Consider the following 20,945-nt stretch of genomic DNA (forward strand, 5'->3'; position numbering starts at 1 on the left):
CCCTACCATGCCACCCGCAGACTGCGCAAAAGCTTTGTCTCCGTGAACGTACCGCCAAAATAAAACCGGTCCACCATTTTGTAAACTCTGCTTTAATTACAGTGATGTTACAACAGAAGATGGTGCAGTAAAGAAACGAAGCTGCTCCCAGCTTCATTTGCCACAAAAAAATTGCTTTGTTTAATATTTACAGTGCAAGGACTACAAGTTCCAGGCAAGTATACACTTGGGGCCTCTCATATTAAATTTCTTCCCATACACCATACAAAAAAATATTACAAGACACTTTTACTAGCTGCACCTTCAACTGCATTAACAGAAACAAACCCACATAATTCCACAAACCCCATGTAAATAAACACATGACCTCCTTGTAATTCTGTTGATTGGCAGAGGCTGCACGACATGGTTGCCCGGCTTTGCGCTTGCATTCTGCTTCCCTGGGAGCAGTTGCAGCCACGATAAGCAACGTGCTCACACAAACTCCTTTCGAGAAAGAGGAACACGTATAACCATGCTGGAAAACATCCTGCTCAGTTCACGGGCATGATTTTGTTACTAAATTCAACCAAAAAATTCAAAAGACATGATGTTGCCAAGGGGTGAACAATTCTGCTCCCCCTCTCAACAAGTTTGCAAATAATTTCAAAATATTTGGTGGAAAAATAGCAGGTAAATTTTGCAGAATGCACACCAGGTGGTGGCTCTCAGTGGCGCTGAATTTTGGGAACGGTTATTGAGGGAGAAAGCAGAAAGCAGATTTTGATGCCACTGGCCATTCTTGACAGGCTATCCTTTTCTTGCTACAGATATCTGTGAAATGTCATAAAAATACAATTTAGAAGTCATACTTCAACAAAATAAGCAACTTGTTGAAGCAAGAATTCAAAATTTCCTTTGGCTTTCGGCAACTGTGGGTCACTGTGTAGAACTGCAGTCTTGTATATCAGCCAGGGGCACCTCCTGCCATGAATCGTCGGACTATCGCATTCACCCTATTGCTTCTGCTGCATGGCCTCCTTCCTCGCTGCGTCCTGCAGTAGCTGTGTGTCAACTTCGTCAGCTGGGAGCTGCACATAACGCACCACGGAACCGCGGATGAAGCAGTTCTTCACAGAGAGCTAGAAAGGAGAATAATCCACATGAAGGAACAAGAACAGCCCCTGGTAACAATATCAGGTTTGCAAAGTGAGTGTTGGTCAAGCAACTTGTGCTTATTTCAATGCATGTTTAATTTTACTCAGTGGCCACTCAGTACACCAGCTTGTTAATGCTAATATCCAATTAGCCAATCACGTGGTAGCAACTCAAATGCATAAAAGCATGCAGACATGGTCAAGAAGTTCAGCTGTTATTCAGACTGATGATCAGAATGGGGAATGAATGTGATGCAAGTGACTTAGACCATGGAATGACCATTGGTGTTGGACGGCACAGTCTGACAATAGGAATGCAGTGGTAACTCAAATAACCACGCATTACAACAGTAGCGTGCAGAAGAGCATCTCTGAATGAACAGCATGAACCTTAAAGTGAATGGGCTACATCAGCAGAAGACCTCAAAAAAACATTGTGGCCCCTTTATTAGGTACAGATTACCGAGTATAGAGAGTATTTCTACAGTTTAAAACTTGATTCACTGGAACATTTTTGTATTGCCCAAGTACAATAGATTACATTACAAAATGTACATAAGTACTGTGGAATTCCACTGAAACATTGGAATTCTGCCTCCTTTTACTGAACCACTTTGTATCCAATTTTCCTAAGAGCATTTGCTTTTTAGAAATATCAGCCTACTATTAAAAAATCCGCTAATTTTTTTTCCACACCCAATCTTGTTTCTATGAAACATGATACATGGCAAATAAAGTTAATTCTTCATCCGATTATGATCAACACTCCTAATCGTGCTGCCTAACATTTAACATTTGCCAAAATCTCTACAGGTATAATGATGAATTGGAAAGTTGATTAGAAATTAATTACTTAGCCATCCAAGTCCCTAAAGTGGCCAGTGAGTGCTCATTTGTGTGCTGCAAAAAGCATACTTTCCTGTCATTTACACCCTGGGTGGGAATGCCTAAAAAAACTTGCAAAGGATATTTCAATAGGGAACCAAGCATTCTGTGGACAAAGTGTTGGCAGAAGCACTCACTCCAGTTGCATGCTCACCTGATTTCCATTTCCCACAAATATCTGTTTGCAAACCCATCCCCAAAACTGCTTTACCCATTGGCAAAATAATGACCAGGAAACCATAGAAAGGACATAAATCCTGTCTTCTCACACCTGGGGAAATCTACAACTGCCCCCAAGCTTCTTTAGGAAGGGAAGCGGTCAACCTACGTCCAGGCCTTGCCCCCTTCTCACTTCCACTATCCAGCAGGATGCTCATGTCCCACTCCACCAAGTTCAGGAACAGTCATTAGCCTGCAACCATCAAACTCTTGAACAGGTATGGATAACTTCACTCATCATTACTCTGAACTTGTTCTATGATTTACAGAACTCACTTTCAAGGACTCTACAAAAGAAAGATTAGCTTTATTTGCCACATGCACATTGAAATATCTAGTGAAATGCATTGCTTGCATCAACAACCACAGTCCAAGCAATTCGAGAAGCTTCCATCATTGACATAGCACCTGGAGGAAACTCACACAGCCACTGAAAGTACATGCAAACTCCTTTCAGACAGTGGGAATTAAACTCAGATTGCTGGCACTGTAAAGCTTTTCACTAACTAGGGGATTGGCTGTGCTAGATTGGGTGTTGTGCAATGATCTGAAGGTGATAAGAAAGCTTAAGGTTAAGGAACCCTTAGGGAACAGTGATCACTATATGATTGAGTTCGCATTGAAACTTGAGGGAAAAAATAAAATCCGATGTGTCAGTATTTCAGTGCAATAAAGGAAATTACAATGTCATGAGAAGGGAACCAGCCGAAGTTGACTGGAAAGGGACATTTGCAGGAAGGACAGCAGAGCAGCAATGGCTGGAGTTTCCGCAAAAAATGAGGGAAGTGCAAGACAGATACATACCAAATAAGTAGTAACTTTGAAAGGGAAGAAGGACACTACAGTGGCTGACAAGTGAAGTCACAGCCAAAGTAAAAGCAAAAGAGAGGGCTTACAAAGAAGCCAGAGCTAGTGGGGAGATTTTAAAAACTTGCGGAAGGAAACTAAGAAGGTCATTCGGAAGGAAAAGATGAATTATGAGAGGAAGCTGACAACTAATATCAAAGAAGATACTAAAAGCTTTTTTTTTAAAAAAAATATATAAAGGGTAAAAGAGAGTTGAGAGTAGATGAAGGACCAATACAAAATGACACTGGAGATACTGTAATGAGAGATGGCACAGGAACCGAATGCATATTTTGCATCACAGTGGAAGACGTCTGCAGTACACCAAACATTCAAGAGTATCAGGAAAGTGAAGTATGTGCAGTGAAAATTATGACTAAGAAGGTGCTCAGGAAGCTTAATGGTCTGAGGATGGATAAATCTCCTGGACCTGATGGAATGTACCCTTGGGTTCTGAAGGAAGTAGATGGAGAGATTGCAGAAGCATTAACAATGATCCTTTAAGAATCGATAGATTCTGACATTGTACCGGACAACTGGAAAATTGCAAGTGTTACTCCGCTATTTAAGAAGGGTGGAAGGCAGCAGAAAGAAAACTATGGACCTATTAGCCTGAATTCAGTGGTTGGGAAGTTGTTGGAATCAATTGTTGGGGATGAGATTGTGGAGTACCCGGAGGCACATGACAAGAAAGGCCAAAGCCAGCATGGTTTCCTGAAAGTAAAATCTTGCCTGACAAACCTACTGCAATTCTTTACGGAAATTACAAGCAGGGTAGACAAAGGAGATGCAATGCACATGGTGTATTTGGATTTTCAGAAGGCCTTTGACAAGGTGCCACACAAGGCTGCTTGGCAAGGTAAAAGCACATGGAATTAGAGGGAAGTTACTAGTGTGATTGGAACATTGGCTGGTCAGCAGAAAACAGAGAATGGAAATAAAGGGATCCTATTCCGGCAGGCTGCTGGTTATCAGTGGAGTTCCACAGGGGTGGGTGTTGGGACCGCTGCTTTTTGAGGTATGTCAATGATTTGGACTATGGGATTGATGGATTTGTGGCTAAATTTGCCGATGATACAAAGATAGGTGGAGGAGTTTTATAGAGCTGAGGAAACAGAACCTGCAGAGAGGCTTAGATAGTTCAGGGGAATGGGCAAAATGGCAAATGAAATACATGTTGGAAAGTGTAGGGTCATGCATTTTGGTGAAAGAAATAAATGGTCAGACAATTATTTAGATGGGGAGAGAATTCAAAATGCAGAGATGCAGAGAGACTTGGGAGTCCTTGTGCAGGATACAGTGAAGGTTAACCTCCAGATTGAGTCGGTGAAGAAGGCGAATGCAATGTTGCCATTCATTTCTAGAGGTACAGAATATAAGAGCAAGGATGTGATTTGATGATCGAATGGTGGAGCAGACCCAATGAGCTAAGTGGCTTAGTCTTCAAGGGTTCATGGCTGTCAGAAATCTGATGGAGGGGAAGAAGCGGTTCCTCAAATGTTGAGTGTGGGTCATCAGCCTCCTGTAACTCTTCCCTGATGGCAGCAATGAGAAGGTTATCCCAGATGTGAGGGCACTTCTTGATAGACTATCATTAATAAGCAGCTTGGACTGGTGTACCCATTGCTTAGAGGGCTTCAACTAGGTCTGTATACAAAAAATATAGATAAATGCATGTCCAGATTGTATTTACTGTGTGTATTATGACCAAAGTACAGTTCTGTACTTTTAAAACCTGCAGCTGTATCACGGGAAAAGATACGAGTCAGAGCACTACAGCGATAAAAAAAAACAGGCCATTCAGCCCATCTTGTCTGTGCTGAACTATTATGCAGCCTAGTCTCTTCAAACTGAATCTGAACCCCTCCCATCCACGTACTTATCCAAACTTCTCTCAAATGTTCAAATTGATCCTGCATCCACCGGCAGCTCATTCCACACTCATATCACCCTGAGTGAATTCCTCCCTCCATATTGTACTGCCGTGGCCTGCATATCATGCTGACAAGCTCCCTTAAACATTTCACCCGTAAGCTGTGGCTCCTAGTTCTTATCTCATGCAACTTCAGTGGAAAAAGCCTGCTTGCATTTACCCTCTCTATACCCCAGAATACACACACACACTCTTCCACCAAATCTACCTTCATTTTCCTATGGAGGAAATAAGTTCTAACCTATTCAACCTTTCCCTAGAACTCAGGCCCTCCAGTCCCAGCAACATCCTTATAAATTTTCTCTGCACTCTTTCTGTCTTATTGATGTCTGGCTGTTGGAGGTGATGCAGCTTCTGGAGGCTGCCTTTGGGCAGACCCTAGATTACCATTACAAGATTCCCCAATATTTTGCAGTGCATGTGGCCTCTGGTCAGTAGAGTATAGGTTTACTAGAACAAACACAGTTGGAGTATACAGGTTATAACACTTACCATGTGTGGATATTTCTCTGGGTCAGTGACACTGATATCTGTCAGCTTGATGTTCAGATACTGAAAGAGACAAGACAGCAAATCAACCTCTAACCATTCATTCTCCAGTGAATTTTAGACTAAAGCCACACACCATTTATCTTGATAGGTCAATTGTAGTCGACCTGAGATACTCAGACCTCCATCTAACCTTAGAAACACAGACGAGAATCCAGGAGCTTATGGGCATCGTTAGCCATGGTTGGCAGCTCATCAATATGGAAAACTCTGATCTCAAACCTCCACTGCCTCACAACTATACTCACTCACAGGGAAGGCTTCGAGAGTAAACCCTGCGGAAAAATCTGGAGCTGCAGTCCTACGTTGAGTTCAAGGATGGCTGGCAACTCCTGCGATGTCACTGGTCGTAAAACTGTATCGGTCTCTGCTTTTCCTCTGGATTCATTAGCTGCATGGAGAGGGTGAGCCTGCTATGTGGGCAATAGCTTGCTCACCATATCATACTGCCCAGGCCTGTGTATCAGGCAGACAGCTAGGACACAGCATCCATGGTCAACCCCGAACAACAGAAGGCATCAAGAGATGTTGCATATCTGCTTGACGGGTGATTTACTGCATACTATCTGGCCTCCTCAAGCAGATTAGGGACCCCTTCATCCGGCACATTTGCTCTGTCCTCTGTCACATACAGGATGCCGTACTGGCCTTTTAATTCCACTCCACATCCACTCTGACATGTCCTCTACTGCGCAATGAGGCCAAATACAGGATGAAGGAACAGCTCATATTCCAACCAGATAGTCTCCAATCTGACAGCATGAACTTCTCTAACATCCAGCAATCACTCCCCTCTGACTCTCCTCCCCACCCCACTTATCCCCTTTGTTTTAACTCATTATGGTGGCCCTTTCAGCCCTTCTCTTCCCACCCCACACCCTCTGCTTCCCGACCTCCTTCCCTTTATTCCATGGTTACTGTCCTCTCTCGGATTCCTTCTGCAACCCATCACCTCAGCTTCTCACATTGTTTATAGCCCTCCCACCCCCCAAACCTACCGACCCATTCATTGACACACCCATTTCCTGCAGTTTGAGCTCCTCCTCCTCTCCACTTTTCCATTCAGCTTATAAGACCACAAGTCCATAAACCACGAGCAGAATTAGGCCATTCAGCACTGAGCCTGCTGTCATTCCACCATGGCTGATTTATTAAACCCCTCACCCATTCTCCTGCCATTTCCCCATAACTTTTGATGCCCAAATTAATCAAGAACTTCTCAACGGCCACCTTAAATATACCAAATTAACTGGCCAGCACAACTGTGTGACAATGAATTCCACACATTCACCACCCTCCAGCTTAAGTGGACATCCCCCATTTCTGAGGTTGTGCCCTTAGGCAGAGACACACTATAGAAAACATCCTCTCTGCTTTCACTCTATGTAGGCCTTTCAATATTTAATAGATTTCAATTAGATCCCTCCCCCCACCCCCCACCCCAACTCCATTCCTCTAAACTTCAGTGAGTACAGCCCCAGAGATGTCAAATGTTTCTCATATGTTAACTCTACCATTCTTGAGAACTCTTGTGCGCCTCCTCTGGATCCTCTCCAAGGCCGGCACATCTTTCCTTAAAAAGGGCCCAGAACTGATCACAATACTCCAGGGCAGTCTAACCAATGTTTAAAGCCTCAGCATCACATCCTTCCTGTTATCATCCAGTCCTCCTTCTCAAAATAAAAAGCTGACATTGAAGTTGCCTTTCTTACCATTGACTCCACCTGCAAGTTAACCTTTAGGACACCCAAGACTCTTAGTACCTCTGATTTTTGAATTTTCACCCCAAATAGTAAATAGCCTTTATTCCTTCTAGCAAAGTGCAAGTCCATGCACTTCCTTACACTATATTCCATCTACCACTTCTTTGTCCATTCCCCCAATCTGACCTTCTGCAGGCACCCTGCTTCTTTAACACTACTTGCCCCTACACCATCTTCATATCATTTGCAAACTTCGCCACAAAGTCATCAATTGCTTCATCAAAATTATTAACATATAATGTGAAAAGCTGTCCCAACACCATCCCCTGAAGACGACCACTAATCACCGGCACCCCACCAGAAAAGGCTCCCTTTACTCCCACTTTTTGCCTTCTTCCAGTCTTGTCCAGTACCTTTCCTGTAATACCATGAGCTCTTATCATCCGTAATATTTTAAAGAGTGGAGTGACATTTACAATTTTCCAGTCACCAGAACCCCTGCAGACTCCAGTGATTCTTGGAAGAACATTACTAATGCCTCCACAATCTCTTCAGTTACCTCTTTCAGAACCCTGAGGTGTGGTCCATCTGGTCCGGGTGACTTAACAGTGGTGCTAGAAAGTTCGTAAACCCTGTAGAATTTTCCATTTCTGAATAAAAATGATCAGATCTTCACACAAATCCTAAATCTCGATAAAGAGAACTCAATCAAATAAATACAAAAACACGAAATGTATTCATTTGTTTATAGTGAAAACTGATCCAATATTACACCTATTTGTTGGAAGTAGTATGTGAACCTTTGCTTTCAGTAACTGGTATGAGCCCCTTACATAGCAATAATTTCAACCTAACATTTCTGGTAACTGTTGATCAGTCCAGCGCATCAGCTTACAAGAATTTTAGGCCATTTCTCCTTACAAAATTGCTTCAACTCTGGGATGTTGGTGGGCTTCCTTGCACGAACTGCTTCCTTCAGGTCTTTACACAACATTTCTATAGGATTACAGTTAGGAATTTGACTTGGACATTCCAAAACATGAATTTTCTTCTTTTTAAACCTTTGGTGTTGATTTACTCTCGTCTTTCAGATCATTGTCTTGTTGCATTATCCAGCTTCTATCAAGCTTCAAGTGATAAACTACGAGCCCGACATTCCCCTGTAAAATGTCGATACAATTTTGAATTCATTGATCCTTCAGCAATTGCGAGCAGTCCAGGACCTGAGGCAGCAAACCAGCCCCAAACCATGATGCTCCTTCCACAATGCTTCACAGTTGGGTTGAAATTTTGGTGTTGGTGTGCAGTGCCCTTTTTCCACCAGACATAGTAATGTACATTTCTGACAAATATTTCAACTCTGGTCTCATCTGTCCACGGAACATTGTTCCAGGAGCATTATAAAGCATCCACGTCGTCTTTTGCAAACTTGAGGTGTTCAGCAATGTTTTTTGTTTAAAGGAGGCAAGTAGTTTCCTCTACGGCATTTGTCCATGAACACCATTCTTGTTCAATGTTTTTGTTCACATGTCCACTTTAAGAGAGACTTTAGCAAGCTCTAGAGAATTCTGGTCTTTTGCTGTTACCCTTGGGTTCTTTTTCACCTCCTTCAGCATTGCACATTGTGCTCTTGGTGTGATCTTTACAGGATGCACAGTCATAGGGTGAGTAGCTACAGTACCGAGTTTCCTCCATTTGTAGACAATTTCTCTTACTGTGGACTGACCACTCAGATCTTTAGAAATACTTTTGTAGCCTTTTCCAGCTTCATGCATCTCTACAATTCTTCCAAGGCCCTCTGAAAATAATTTTGATTGAGGTATGGTGCAGATGAACAGATCTTTCTTGAGAAGAGCAGGCTTTGTCAACGACTTGACAGTGTGTCCTTTTTTATATATAGGGCAGGGCACGTCTACAACCCACACTTCCAATCTCATTTCCATGACTGGAACATCTGACTCCAAATAGCTTTTGTAGAAGGCATTACACCAGAGGTTCACATACTTTCTCCAACAAATACATGTAATATTAAATTATTTTTTCTCAATAAATAAATGAACAAGTATAATGTTTGTGTTATTTATTTTATTAGGTTCTCTATCTAGTTCTAGCACTTGCACGACAGTCTGATCACATTTTATGTCATTTATGCAGAAACAGAAAACTGTAGAGTTCAAACTTTCTAGCACCACTGTAGACTTTTCAGTTCCCCAAGCACCTTCTCACTCAGTTCTACCCTCAACAATCTTGTATTTCTGGCTTTCTGCTTGTGTCTTCTACCATCAAGACTCAAGTTCGTACATCATTTCTTTGTCCCCTATTACTACCTCTCCAGCATCATTTTCAAGTGGTCCGATAGCCACTCTCATCTCTTTTTTACATTTCTTTATACATCTACAGCAACCATTGGGAACCCCTTTGCTATTATCAGCTAGCTTACCTTCATATTTCATCTTCTCTCTCCTTATGGCTTTTGTAGTTAACCCTCTGTTGGTTTTTACGTTACCCACTCCACTACCTTCCCACTATTTTTTTTGCACTATGTCCCGGCTTTTGCTTTCTATGCTGTCTGACTGCCCTCATCAGCCACAGTTGCCTCGTCCTAACTGCAATTTTGCCCCATCATTTGCTGTCCTTCCTCAGACTCACTCCAGACTTCATCTAGTTCTGTGCCAACTGCCCAGTCCTCAGCCCCATCTGCCTGCCAAATCAGTTTAAACCCTCTCCAACAGCTCTACTCGCAAGGATATTGGTCCTCCTCACATTCAGGTGTAACCTACCCCTTCTGAACACTTCAGAAGTTCCCCGGAAGAGATCCTGGTGATGTAGAAATCAGAAACCCTGCCCCTCCTGCACCAATTCTTCAGTCCTGCATTCAGCTGCTAAATCATCCTATTCTTACCCTCACTGGCACACAGTACACAGACAGCAATCCAGAGATGCCCTGCTTTTCAGCTTTCTGCTGAACTCCCTACATCCTCTCTTAAGGATCACCCTTTTCTTACCTATGTAGGCTTTTGCCCTCCCTCCCCACCTCCACTTCTTTGCTTTTAAGTTAGAGCACATTAACAGGCCATCATGGTACAAGTGCACACTATCCAATTACATCCACGTAACTAATTGACCTTCTAAACCACAGATCTTTGGAATGTGGAAGAAACCAGAGCACCCAGAGAAAACCCTTATGTCAGAATAGGAACGGGGATGGGGATAGGAATTAAAATGAAATTAAAACTAAAAGTGGAATTTCCCAGTAGTCAACCGTTTTCATTCTTATCCCCGGCTCCAGTTCCAATATGCCAGTCCATGGCCTCCTCTTCTGCCACAATGAGGCCACTCTCTGGCTGGAGGAGCAACACCTCACATTCTGTCTAAGTAACCTCCAACCTGATGGCGAGACTATCAATTTCAACATGCAGTAATTTTCATTTCTTCACCTCCCCACATTCCCCACTCCGGTCTCTTACTTCTTCTTCTGACCCTATCACCTCCCTTTGGTGCCCCTTCACCTTCCTTTTCTCCCAAGATCCACTCTCCACTATCAGATCCCTCCTTCTCCCACCCTTTGCCCTTCCCACCTGCCTGGATTCACCCATAATCTTCTTGCTTTCGCTCCCTCCTTTTCTTTCTGGGACCTTTCCCTTTGCTTTCCAATCCTGATTAAGGGTCTCAGTTTGATTCATCGACTACTCATTCATTTTCATAGACGTTGCCTGACCTGCTGAGTTTCTCCAGCATGTGGTAGGTGTTGCTCTGGATTTCCAGCATCTGCAGAACCTTGTGTTTAAGGAAATACCAATGCCCAAGATTGAAAAAGCCTCCCAAAAAAAAAGAAAGCAGCAGTGTATCGAGCGTAGTCCATCACAGGAGTAGCCCTTCCCTACCATTGAGCACAACCACAAGGAGTGCTGTAGCAAGAAAGCAGCATCCATCAAGGACCCCCACCATCTAGGCCATACTCCTTTCTTGCTGATGTCATTGGGAAGTCTTAGGTCCCACACAAGGTTCAGGAACAACTATTACCCTTCAATCATCATGCTCCTAAACCAGCATGGATAACTTCCATGCTGGATAACAGTCCTGACAAAGGGTCTCGGCCCAAAACGTCAACAGTGCTTCTCCCTATAGATGATGCCAGGCCTGCTGTGTTCCACCAGCATTTTGCGTGTGTTGTTTGAATTTCCAGCATCTGCAGATTTCCTCGTGTTTGATGGATAACTTCACTCATCTCAACAACAAACTTACACCTTGACTCTTTCAAGGTCTCTACAATTCATGCTCTCGGTGCTATTTATTAGCTTTTATTATATGCACAGTTGGTCTTTTGTACATTGGCTTTGTCAGTCTTTGTTCTACTATGAGTGCCTGTTGAAAATGAATTTCAGGGTAGTACATGGTGACATATACCTATTTCAATAATCAATCTACTTTGACTTTGAATGAAGGCACCTCAAGAGAAGTAAACAGCTTGCAAGATTATTTCTCACTTTGTTTTATGCCTCGAGTCATTCTTAACAATTTTAACAGATTAATTTTAATATTCAGAAGTGAAATTCAGCAAAACGCACCTGGTCAACAGAGTGTAGAGTTCCGCAAATGCTGAAAATAAGGACAGAGTTGCATTAGAACCCGTTTTCTTTTCAAAATTAAAAGCACATTACCTTTTTACGTATTCACACGTAATACACACTTCTCTCATATCCTTAGTTTGAAATGCATTATGAAGCTTCACAAACGGCTGAATGCATTGAACTAAGCTAAATAGGCCCAGTAGTTCCAGTCTGAAAATTTGACAAATTTGAGCAAGGTTCTTTTGTTAGAACATGGGCAAGAAGATCTTAAGACATAAGGAGCAGATTTAGCCATTTGGCCCAACAAGTCTGCCTCTGCCATTCCATTCTGGCTGCTTTATTATCCTTTAACTCCTTTTTCTTGCCTTCTTCCCATAACCTTTAACATCCTGCTTAATGAAAGTTCTTGATCAAACATTCTGATCAAAGTTCAAAAGAAAATACAGTAACAGAGTATATACATGTCACCACATAAAACTGAAGAGTATTGTTCTGCGGGCATACTTCAATCCTGTTTACATTGACTGGTTTATGGATTTGCCCAGTATACCCACAGGAAAAGAACCTCAGGATTATATGTGGTGACATGTATGTAAATTTGATAATAAATCCGATAATAAATTTTACTTTGAACTTTGATCAAGAACATATCAATGTCTGCATAAATGCACCGCACAACTTCCACGGCCATCTGTGGCAATGAATTCCACAGATTCACTACCTTTGACTTAAGAAATTCCTCATTAAAGGGACATCCTTGTATTCTGAGGCTGTGTCCCATGATCCTAGACTCCACCACTCTAGGAAACATCAGCTCCATGTCTACTCTTTCTGAGCCTTTTGATATTGAATAGTGTTCGTTGAGATTCCTCCCTCAGTGTTCTGAACTCCAGCATGTATAGGCCCAGAGCTATACTCCAACCCTTTCACCACCAGCAGCATTCTTGTGAATCTCTGCTGGACCCTTTCCAACGCCAGCACAACCTTTCTTTGATAAGCAGTCCAAAAATGGTCACTATAGTCTAAATGCAGTCTGAACAATGCCAATGAAATGTTGGTTCACCATCTTTCAGGGAGGTTTCTACTATCCTTTGTGAGGGATGATTTCTGACAATCCTGAACAGCTTGATTTAGGCCCATTTTCCAGACAATCCCTCTCCAGAACCACACACAGCAGGTTGCCTCGCAACCTACCCGATCAATCAGATCTTTTAACCATCTTAAAAGACTTCAGATTTGATTAAACTTTAACCATTGACAGAGCTTCATGTTCCTTGGAGTCGTGGTCCAACTGCACTGATGTCACAGCCAAGAAAGCTCATCAGCTCCTCGAGCGGCTAAAGAAATTCGACATGCCACCATCGACTCTCACCAGTTTTCATTGCTTAGTATGGCAACTGATCTGCATGTGATCACAAGAAACCACAGATGGTATTGAACACAGCTCAGCATATCATGGAAACCAGCTATCTACCCCCCCACCCCCATATTGACTGTCTACACTCCTCGCTGCCTCAGTAAAGCAGCCAGCACAATCAAGGACTCCACCCACCCATCTCTCATCTGCCTCTCCCATTGGGCAGAAGGTACATGCCTGGAAGCATGTAGCACCAAGCTCAGAAACAGCTTCTATTCCCATTATCAGACACAATAAGATGAACTCTTGGCCTCACAATCCACCTCATTATGATCTTGCACTATCATTAACTTGCACTGCACTTTTTCTTATGTTTTATTCTGCAATATGATCGAATACTTATTCTACCTCAAAGATTTGATCTGTATGAACAGTACACAAGACAAGCTTTCAACTATTTCAAATGACAATTATAAACCAATTCCAATACAAAAATAACCTCAGCTAGTTACCATTTGCTTTTCACTAGGTCCATCCCAAAAATAAGAGCTCAGTTCAGAAAACAGATCCCACCATGCACCACCAGACTCCAGCATTGTTTCTATCCCGGTCATGAGACTCATGAATGGTACCCTTGGCAAGGCTCCTGCATCTTATTTGTCTACCAGCACCATGCTTTCTCTGTAACTGTTACCATACTCTGCAATGCTTTCCCTAGCTCAGTATGTATGGAATGATTAGTATGTATAGTATACAAAACACTGCATCTCAGTACACGAGACAATAATATTGAACTCTCAGAACTCTCTCCCTGAAAGCAGAAAGTGCTTAGCCATGACAACTTGACTTTAAAAGTTGGAGAGACACAGGAAATATTTAAGAAAGACATCAAATCAAAGACAAGATGTATAAGGAGAAGTGAGACTAAAGACATTAGTAGGAATAGTCTGCATTCTGCTACAATCAGAGGCAAACCAAATGGTGCACTCACCTCAGATCATTCTTCAGTTCCACCACCACATCTTTCCCAACAAGAGATTTGAAAAATGAATAAAATAACTAAAACAAAAAAAAAAGATTAATAATGAGCCAAAGCACTCTTCAAAGGTGTTGAAAATTAGCAAAGTACAATTCATCCTGGGAATGTTTTGAGCTGCTGCTGGGACTTGAAACTCAGTGAGAAGATAGTGGGTTGAGACCTGCTCCTCCCAGTTTACAGACACCTTACACATATGAACAGATTGACAATTTAGCTCAAGGATGGGCTGGTCTATTGTCAGGAGGTTGGACGTGGACAGAGCATTACACCAAAACCTTGATCTGAGACGGCTGTCCTCAAGAGAAACCAGGCAGTTTGGGTCTCCATTTCCTGGAACTTAGAAGAATGAAGGGTGAACTGAACCATACCAAGACGGCATGGTAGCGTAGTGTTTAGCAAAACAGTTTACAGGGTCAGCAAAGGAGACTCATTTCCCAACACAAGGAGTCTGCATGTTCTACTCATAACCATATGTCCTTCTTCCATCATTTCAAAGAGATACAGATTAGTAAGCTACAGTGCATGCTACACTGGAGCCACAAATATGGGGACACTTGTGGGATGACCCCATCACACAGTCATAGAGCACTATAGCACAAAAACAGGTACTTTGGCCCCACTTGTCCTTGCCAAACTGCTATTCTGCCAAATCCCATCGACCCTTAACCAGACCATAGCCCTCCATACCCATAGCTTGACGCTGATACAAAGATAGGTGGAGGGGTAGGTAGTGCTGAGGAAGCAATGCGACTGCAGCAGGACTTAAGACAAATTTGAAAAATGAGCAAAAATATGGCAGTTGGAATATGGTGTTGGGAAATATGATAATGCATTTTGGTAAAAGGAACAATAGTGTGGATTATTATCTAAATGGGGAGAAAATTCAAACAGAAGTACAAAGGGACTTGGGAGACCTCATGCAAGACTCCCAAGGTTAATTCAGAGGCTGAGTCTGTGATAAAGAAGGCAAATGCAATGTTGGCAATTATTTCAATGGGAATAGAATATAAAAGTGAGATAATGCTGAAGCTTTATAAGACACTAGTCATGCCGCACTTCATTGTCAACAGTTTCAGAATGCAGAGGAATCTCATTGAAACCTACCGAATGTTAAAGGGTCTAGATAGGATGGACGTGGAGAGGATGCTTCCTCTGGTGGGAATATCCAGAACTAGAGGGTGCAGCTTCAAAATTGAGGGGCAACCTTTTAGAACAGAACAAAGGAGAAACTTTCAGCCAAAGAGTGGAATACTCTGCCACAGACTCATGGGTATATTTAATTGTAAGTTGATAGATTCCTGATCGGTCAGGGAATCCTGGGATATGATGAGAGGGCAGATTCCTGATCGGTCAGGGAATCCAGGGATATGGTGAGAAGGCAGATATACGGGGTTGAATGGGATACAGGATCAGCTATAATGAAATAGCAGAGCAAATTCAATGAGCTGAATGGCCTCATGTCTTGTATGTAGAATTTTTTTTTAAATGCATGGCTTGCATCAACCACCAAAGTCTGAGATGTGCTAGGACAGCCCGCAAATGTCTCCATGCTTGCGGGACCAACGCAGCATGCTGCAGCACACTGTTGTTTTTGAATGTGGGAAGAAAGCAGGACATTCGGAGGAAACCCACACAGTCACCAGAACATACAGCAACTGGAATACAAACATACAAACCACCAGTTTACACCTACAGTAAACTACTTCAGTAAAATAATAGATAATCAATTAGATAAGACCTCTAGTGTACATAGGAGCAGTGAATTGCAAAACGGCAGAGTGCTGCTGCAGGTAACACTGCCACCTTCAAGTTCTGCCAGCCCAGATTTGAAGCTGCCGTCCAGAGAAACATGAGAATTCACAAATTCTCCATTACGGAATGGGTTCCACTTGTGCTCCTGATTCCTGCTGAGGACATGCTATCTGCTAGAGTCATTAGATGTGAACTGGCCATCCTGCAAGCTATGGTCTTGGCTACGTTTTTCCTCTTGCTGTAATACAACTCAACTCTACACATTTCACACTCCTAATGCACCACATTGATGGTCACTTATCCTCCTGTAACCCCAGACACACCTTAGCACATATTCCTTTCACCCTTTCCACCCCTCTTCCTCCCCAAACTTCTCCACAACTTAAAACTACATAGTTTAGCCCCATGAGACAGAATTGGCTCAGCAGGACTGCTCCTCCATCTTATTATGGCCAAGGTATTTTTCCCCAACACCATTCTCCTGCCTTCTTTGTAATCTTCGACGCCTCTACTAATCAAAAACCTGTCAACATCCACTTTAAATACACCCAGTAACTAGGTCTCCACAACAGTCTGTGGCAATAAATTCCACAGTTCACCAGTGTCTAGCTAAAGAAATATCTCATCTCTGTTCGAAAGGGAGGGCCTTCTATTCTGAGGCTGTGCCCTCTAGTCCTACTATTGGAAATATCCTCTCTACATCCACCCTTTTTTGTTCTTTTAAACAGGAGTGAGTGTGGGCCCAGAGCTACCAAATATTCCTCATACGTTAAGTCTTTGATTTCTGGGATATTCTCATGAATCTCTGGACCATCTCCAATACAAGCATATCCTCTCTTAGATAAACGGTCCAAACCTGCTCCCAACACTCCAAATACAGTTTGACCAATGACTTAGAAAGCCTCAGCATTACGCCCTGGCTTCTACATTCCAGTCCTCTCAGAATGAATGCTGTGACTCCAGTGTTTGTTAAGAGCTACATTCTGGATATTTGCATAGGATCATTCATATCCATTTGAATAAACACATTACAGAGTCTTTCATCCAAAACATTAGCCTTGCTTCTCTCTCCACTAATAGTGCCTGACCCAAGTACCTGATGCATTTTCAGATGGAATGGCTGGGTAGGAGACTGACGAAGTGCATTCACAAAACAAGTTAAAAGGAGAATTAAAGTGGGATAACTAGGATTGACTTGAGCATTGGCATGGACCAATAATGACACACAAGTACTTTTTTTTGCCTTTTGAATTATTTTCAATGCAAGCAGAGCTACAAACTTGGAGTAATGCATTCAATTTTAGTCACCCTATTACAGGAGGATATAGAGGATGTTTAGAAGAGGTTTACCTGGACGAGGCCTGGATTAGCAGGCAGGTACTACAAGGAGAAGTTTAACAAACCTCAGTCGTTTTTGTTGGAGAAGCACAGAATGAGGCGAGTCCCGACAATATAAGTTTATGAGATTTTGAAAGGCAACGTAGACAGCTGGTATCCATTCCCTAAGGTAGAAACTGGATTGAAAGTGGCCGAGAGGTGGGGGACAAGTTCAAATGAAATGTACGGGGCTAGTCTCACCCCACCTCCAAAACACAAAGTGGTTTGTGCCTGAAATGCGCTGCCTGGGGTGTTTGTGGAGGCAAATACAACCTAAGTATTTACGAGGCTCTTAGAGGTACATGGATGTGCCGAAAATGGAGGGACGTGGACATTGTGCAAACAGAAATTATTAATTAGTTACAGTTAAATACTGATTTAACTAGTTCGACTCAACATCGTGGGCTGAAGGGCCTACTCCTGTACTATACTGTGCAGAGTGGAATATGAAGCACTGCAGAGCAACTTTTGCAATAATCGGCTGCGAGGCAAGAGCCCGGGCCTGCAGGAAAGTCCGAGGCTCCAGAGAGGCCTTCCCCACGAAGGCGAAAGAGACTGGCCCCTTCTGGATGCGTCCGACCCTCCCCCAGCCCTGGGACTTCAGCTGTGAACAACGCCCGGGATCAGAAGCCCCCCAGTCACTCACCATGGCGGCTCCTGATTCAAACTGCAAATGATTGACGCACCTCTCGCCCGGGTGAACTCGTTCTCGCGAGAATTTATCAAGATTCCCCGCCCCGTTTGATTGACACCAGTCCACACACACACACACACACACACACACACACACACACACACACACACACACACACACACACACACACTCTCTCTCTCTCTCTCTCTCTCTCTCTCTCTCTCTCTCTCTCTCTCTCTCTCTCTCTCTCTCTCTCTCTCTCTCTCTCTCTCTCTCTCTCTCTCTCTCTCTCTCTCTCTCTCTCTCTCTCCCCCCCCCTCTCCCCCTCTCTCCCTCTCCCTCTCCCTCTCCCTCTCCCTCTCCCTCTCCCTCTCTCCCTCTCCCCCCTCTCTCTCTCTCCCTCTCCCTCCCCCCTCTCTCTCTCCCTCTCTCTCTCTCCCTCTCCCTCTCCCCCTCTCTCTCTCCCCCTCTCTCTCTCCCCCTCTCCCCTCTCACTCTCTCTCTCTCCCTCTCTCCCCCTCCCTCTCTCCCCTCTCCCTCTCCCTCTCTCCCCTCTCTCTCTCTCTCTCTCTCTCTCTCTCCCTCCCCCCTCTCTCTCTCCCTCTCTCTCTCTCCCTCTCTCTCTCTCTCTCCCTCTCTCTCTCCCCCTCTCTCTTTCCCCCTCTCCCTCTCTCTCTCTCTCTCTCTCTCTCCCTCTCTCCCTCTCTCTCCCTCTCTTTCCCCCTCTCCCTCTCCCTCTCTCTCCCTCCCTCCCTCCCTCCCTCCCTCCTCCCCCCCCTAAAAAAACAGGTTACTTTGAAACTAAACGTTTTGCATCGGATCAATACACATTTCTAAATCAGCTTTATTATCACCGGCATATGTCGTGAACTTTCTTAACTCAGCGCATCGATACATCAAGACGGTGCAAGGGAAACAATAAAAGAATGTAATCATGTGTTGTAACAATAAAAGAATGTCAGAATGTGTAGGGCAGGCAGGCAGGCAATAAGGTACAATGCCTTAACGGGGGAGAATGCAAGGACCAGATGCTTGCTATCGTACAAGGGGATTCTGTAGACTCGGCACGTCACCGAAAACATTGACAAAGCTTCCACAGATGCACAGTGGAGATTTATTGCATCACGGCTTGGAATGGAAACACCAATGCCGAGGAACAAAAAAGACTACCGAAAAAGGCGGACATGGCCCAGCTGTATTACCAGCAACGCCCTCCCCACCATTGAGTATAATTACATGAAGCGCTGCCACAGGAAAGCAGCTTCTGTCGTCAGAGGCTCGCCCCACCACCTCCTCCATCCAGGCCATGCTGTCTTCTTGCTCTATCATTGGGCCCACATCACCGGGTTCAGAAACAACCCTCAGCCTGGATAACTGCACTCACCACAACTCTGAGCTGATTTTACTACCTGCAGACTCACTTTCAAGGACTGTACAACTCGAGTTCCTTTATTGTTTGCTCAGTTTGTCTTCTGTACATTGAAGTTTATTTCTGTAGATTCTATCGTACTTATTTATTTTTCATGTAAATGCCCGATAGTATATAGTAACATGTACATACTTTGTTAATAAATTTGCTTTGAAGGGAACCTTCGAATAGATTTGTAACAGCAGAATAGAAACTGTCCCTGAGCATGATGGGACATCATTTCAGCTTGGTACCCATCATAAACAGCATTGAGGCCTGTTATTTTTAAGTAAAATATAAATTATACACAACATTTACAAGAAAGATCACAAATACTCCTGATGCTGAGTTTCAACTGGAAACATCTGAAGCATCGACTCTTCTTTTCCTCCCACAGACGCTGATCGACCAGTTGAGTTCCTCCAGCAGATAAGTTATTGCTCCAGATTCCGGTGTCTCTGGGCTGGAAGAACTCACTGGGCCAGGCCGTCACTACTGGGGGGAAATGGTCAATAGACATGTGGGATCCGGACCGCAGATCGGAATGGCCAGGGGGCTGCCAGAACTGCTGGAGATGTCAGATATTTCGGAGACACGGGAGATTGCAGAGCTGGGATCGACAGCAACACAAAAGATGCTTGGGAACTCAGCGGGCCGGACAGGCACAGTGGCTCAGCCAGTAGAGCTGTTACATCATAGCTCACTGCAACCTGTGTTCGATCCTGACCTCTGTGGTGTTGTTTGTGGGTCCATCTCCCTGTGGCTTGTCCCAGCACCTCCATTTTCCTCTTGAGCTCTAGATAGGTGCCAGTTGGTAGATTAGTTGGAGAAGGAACAAAGAATCGGGTTCTTCCACTATTGGAGAGGGAGGGGCCAGGATTGGTGAGGAAGCTTCTCAATTACTGTAGTGGTGAGCCACACCAGGGGGCCACATGGCCATATGAGCAGCAGCTCATGAAATGTAATGGAACAGTACTGAAAACATTAACTATGTATGAATGAATGAAAAGATATGGCACTGTTTATTATTCTAAATAATTTTTATTATGAATAAAGTTTCTTCTGATAATTTTTAAAAAGTCGGCAGATTAATGGGTCACTATAAATTTCCGCTATAGCCAGGGCAGGTGGTGTAGTGGCATCATTACCGGACTTTGAGGTGAATGGTCCCAAGTTCGAACCTGGCCAGCCCCTTGCACGCTTTCCAGCCGTGCTGGGGCGAGCGTTGAGGTAGCAACTCTGCCTTATAAAGTTCGAGAGAGTTGAGGGGAAGTGGGAAGAATAACATGGAATAAGCAGAGGAATAGTGTAGCTGGTTCCCCCTTAGGCAACACTGTCTCTGGACTAAAGGACCTGTTCCTATGCTGTGGGACATGGACTCTACACGGACTAGAGAAAGCTATTGTAATGTAATAGCAAATTAGCCAGCGGCTCACAACCCCCGTAAATTTACATAGTAGCCATCAGACAGAAAAACGGAGACATATATGAACTTGGTAGGGCAACTGCTCTGCTCAAGACGGAGGATGAGAGGTG

At 43.6% G+C, this 20,945-nt stretch overlaps 2 protein-coding genes across 2 annotated transcripts in view; one reads left to right on the forward strand and one right to left on the reverse strand.

The window, feature by feature from the left end:
* Positions 1 to 512, forward strand: part of LOC132394830 (uncharacterized) — a 45,135-nt gene extending 44,623 nt beyond the window's left edge. The window contains exon 5 of the mRNA XM_059971234.1: positions 394 to 512. Within this exon, the coding sequence (XP_059827217.1) occupies positions 394 to 512 (119 nt within the window). The remainder of the gene's footprint in view (positions 1 to 393) is intronic.
* Positions 105 to 18,109, reverse strand: smx5. Its single transcript, XM_059970964.1, has 5 exons — positions 18,014 to 18,109; positions 14,191 to 14,258; positions 11,840 to 11,870; positions 5,512 to 5,571; positions 105 to 1,121 (listed from the first exon to the last, which is right to left on the reverse strand). Exons 1-5 carry the CDS (start codon positions 18,014 to 18,016, stop codon positions 996 to 998), a joined length of 288 nt encoding a protein of 95 aa, XP_059826947.1. The 5' UTR covers positions 18,017 to 18,109; the 3' UTR covers positions 105 to 995.
* Positions 18,110 to 20,945: the final 2,836 nt, after the last annotated feature.

The sequence above is a fragment of the Hypanus sabinus genome, chromosome 5 (genome assembly GCF_030144855.1).
Source record: "Hypanus sabinus isolate sHypSab1 chromosome 5, sHypSab1.hap1, whole genome shotgun sequence".
Classification (NCBI taxonomy): domain Eukaryota; kingdom Metazoa; phylum Chordata; class Chondrichthyes; order Myliobatiformes; family Dasyatidae; genus Hypanus; species Hypanus sabinus.

Coding starts and splice junctions, on each gene's coding strand:
- smx5 (XM_059970964.1), bottom strand. Junction 11,871..14,190: donor GAACTGAAGAATGATCTGAG/GTGAGTGCACCA, acceptor CCTTATTTTCAG/CATTTGCGGAACTCTACACT. Junction 1,122..5,511: donor CAGAGAAATATCCACACATG/GTAAGTGTTATA, acceptor TCTCCTTTCTAG/CTCTCTGTGAAGAACTGCTT.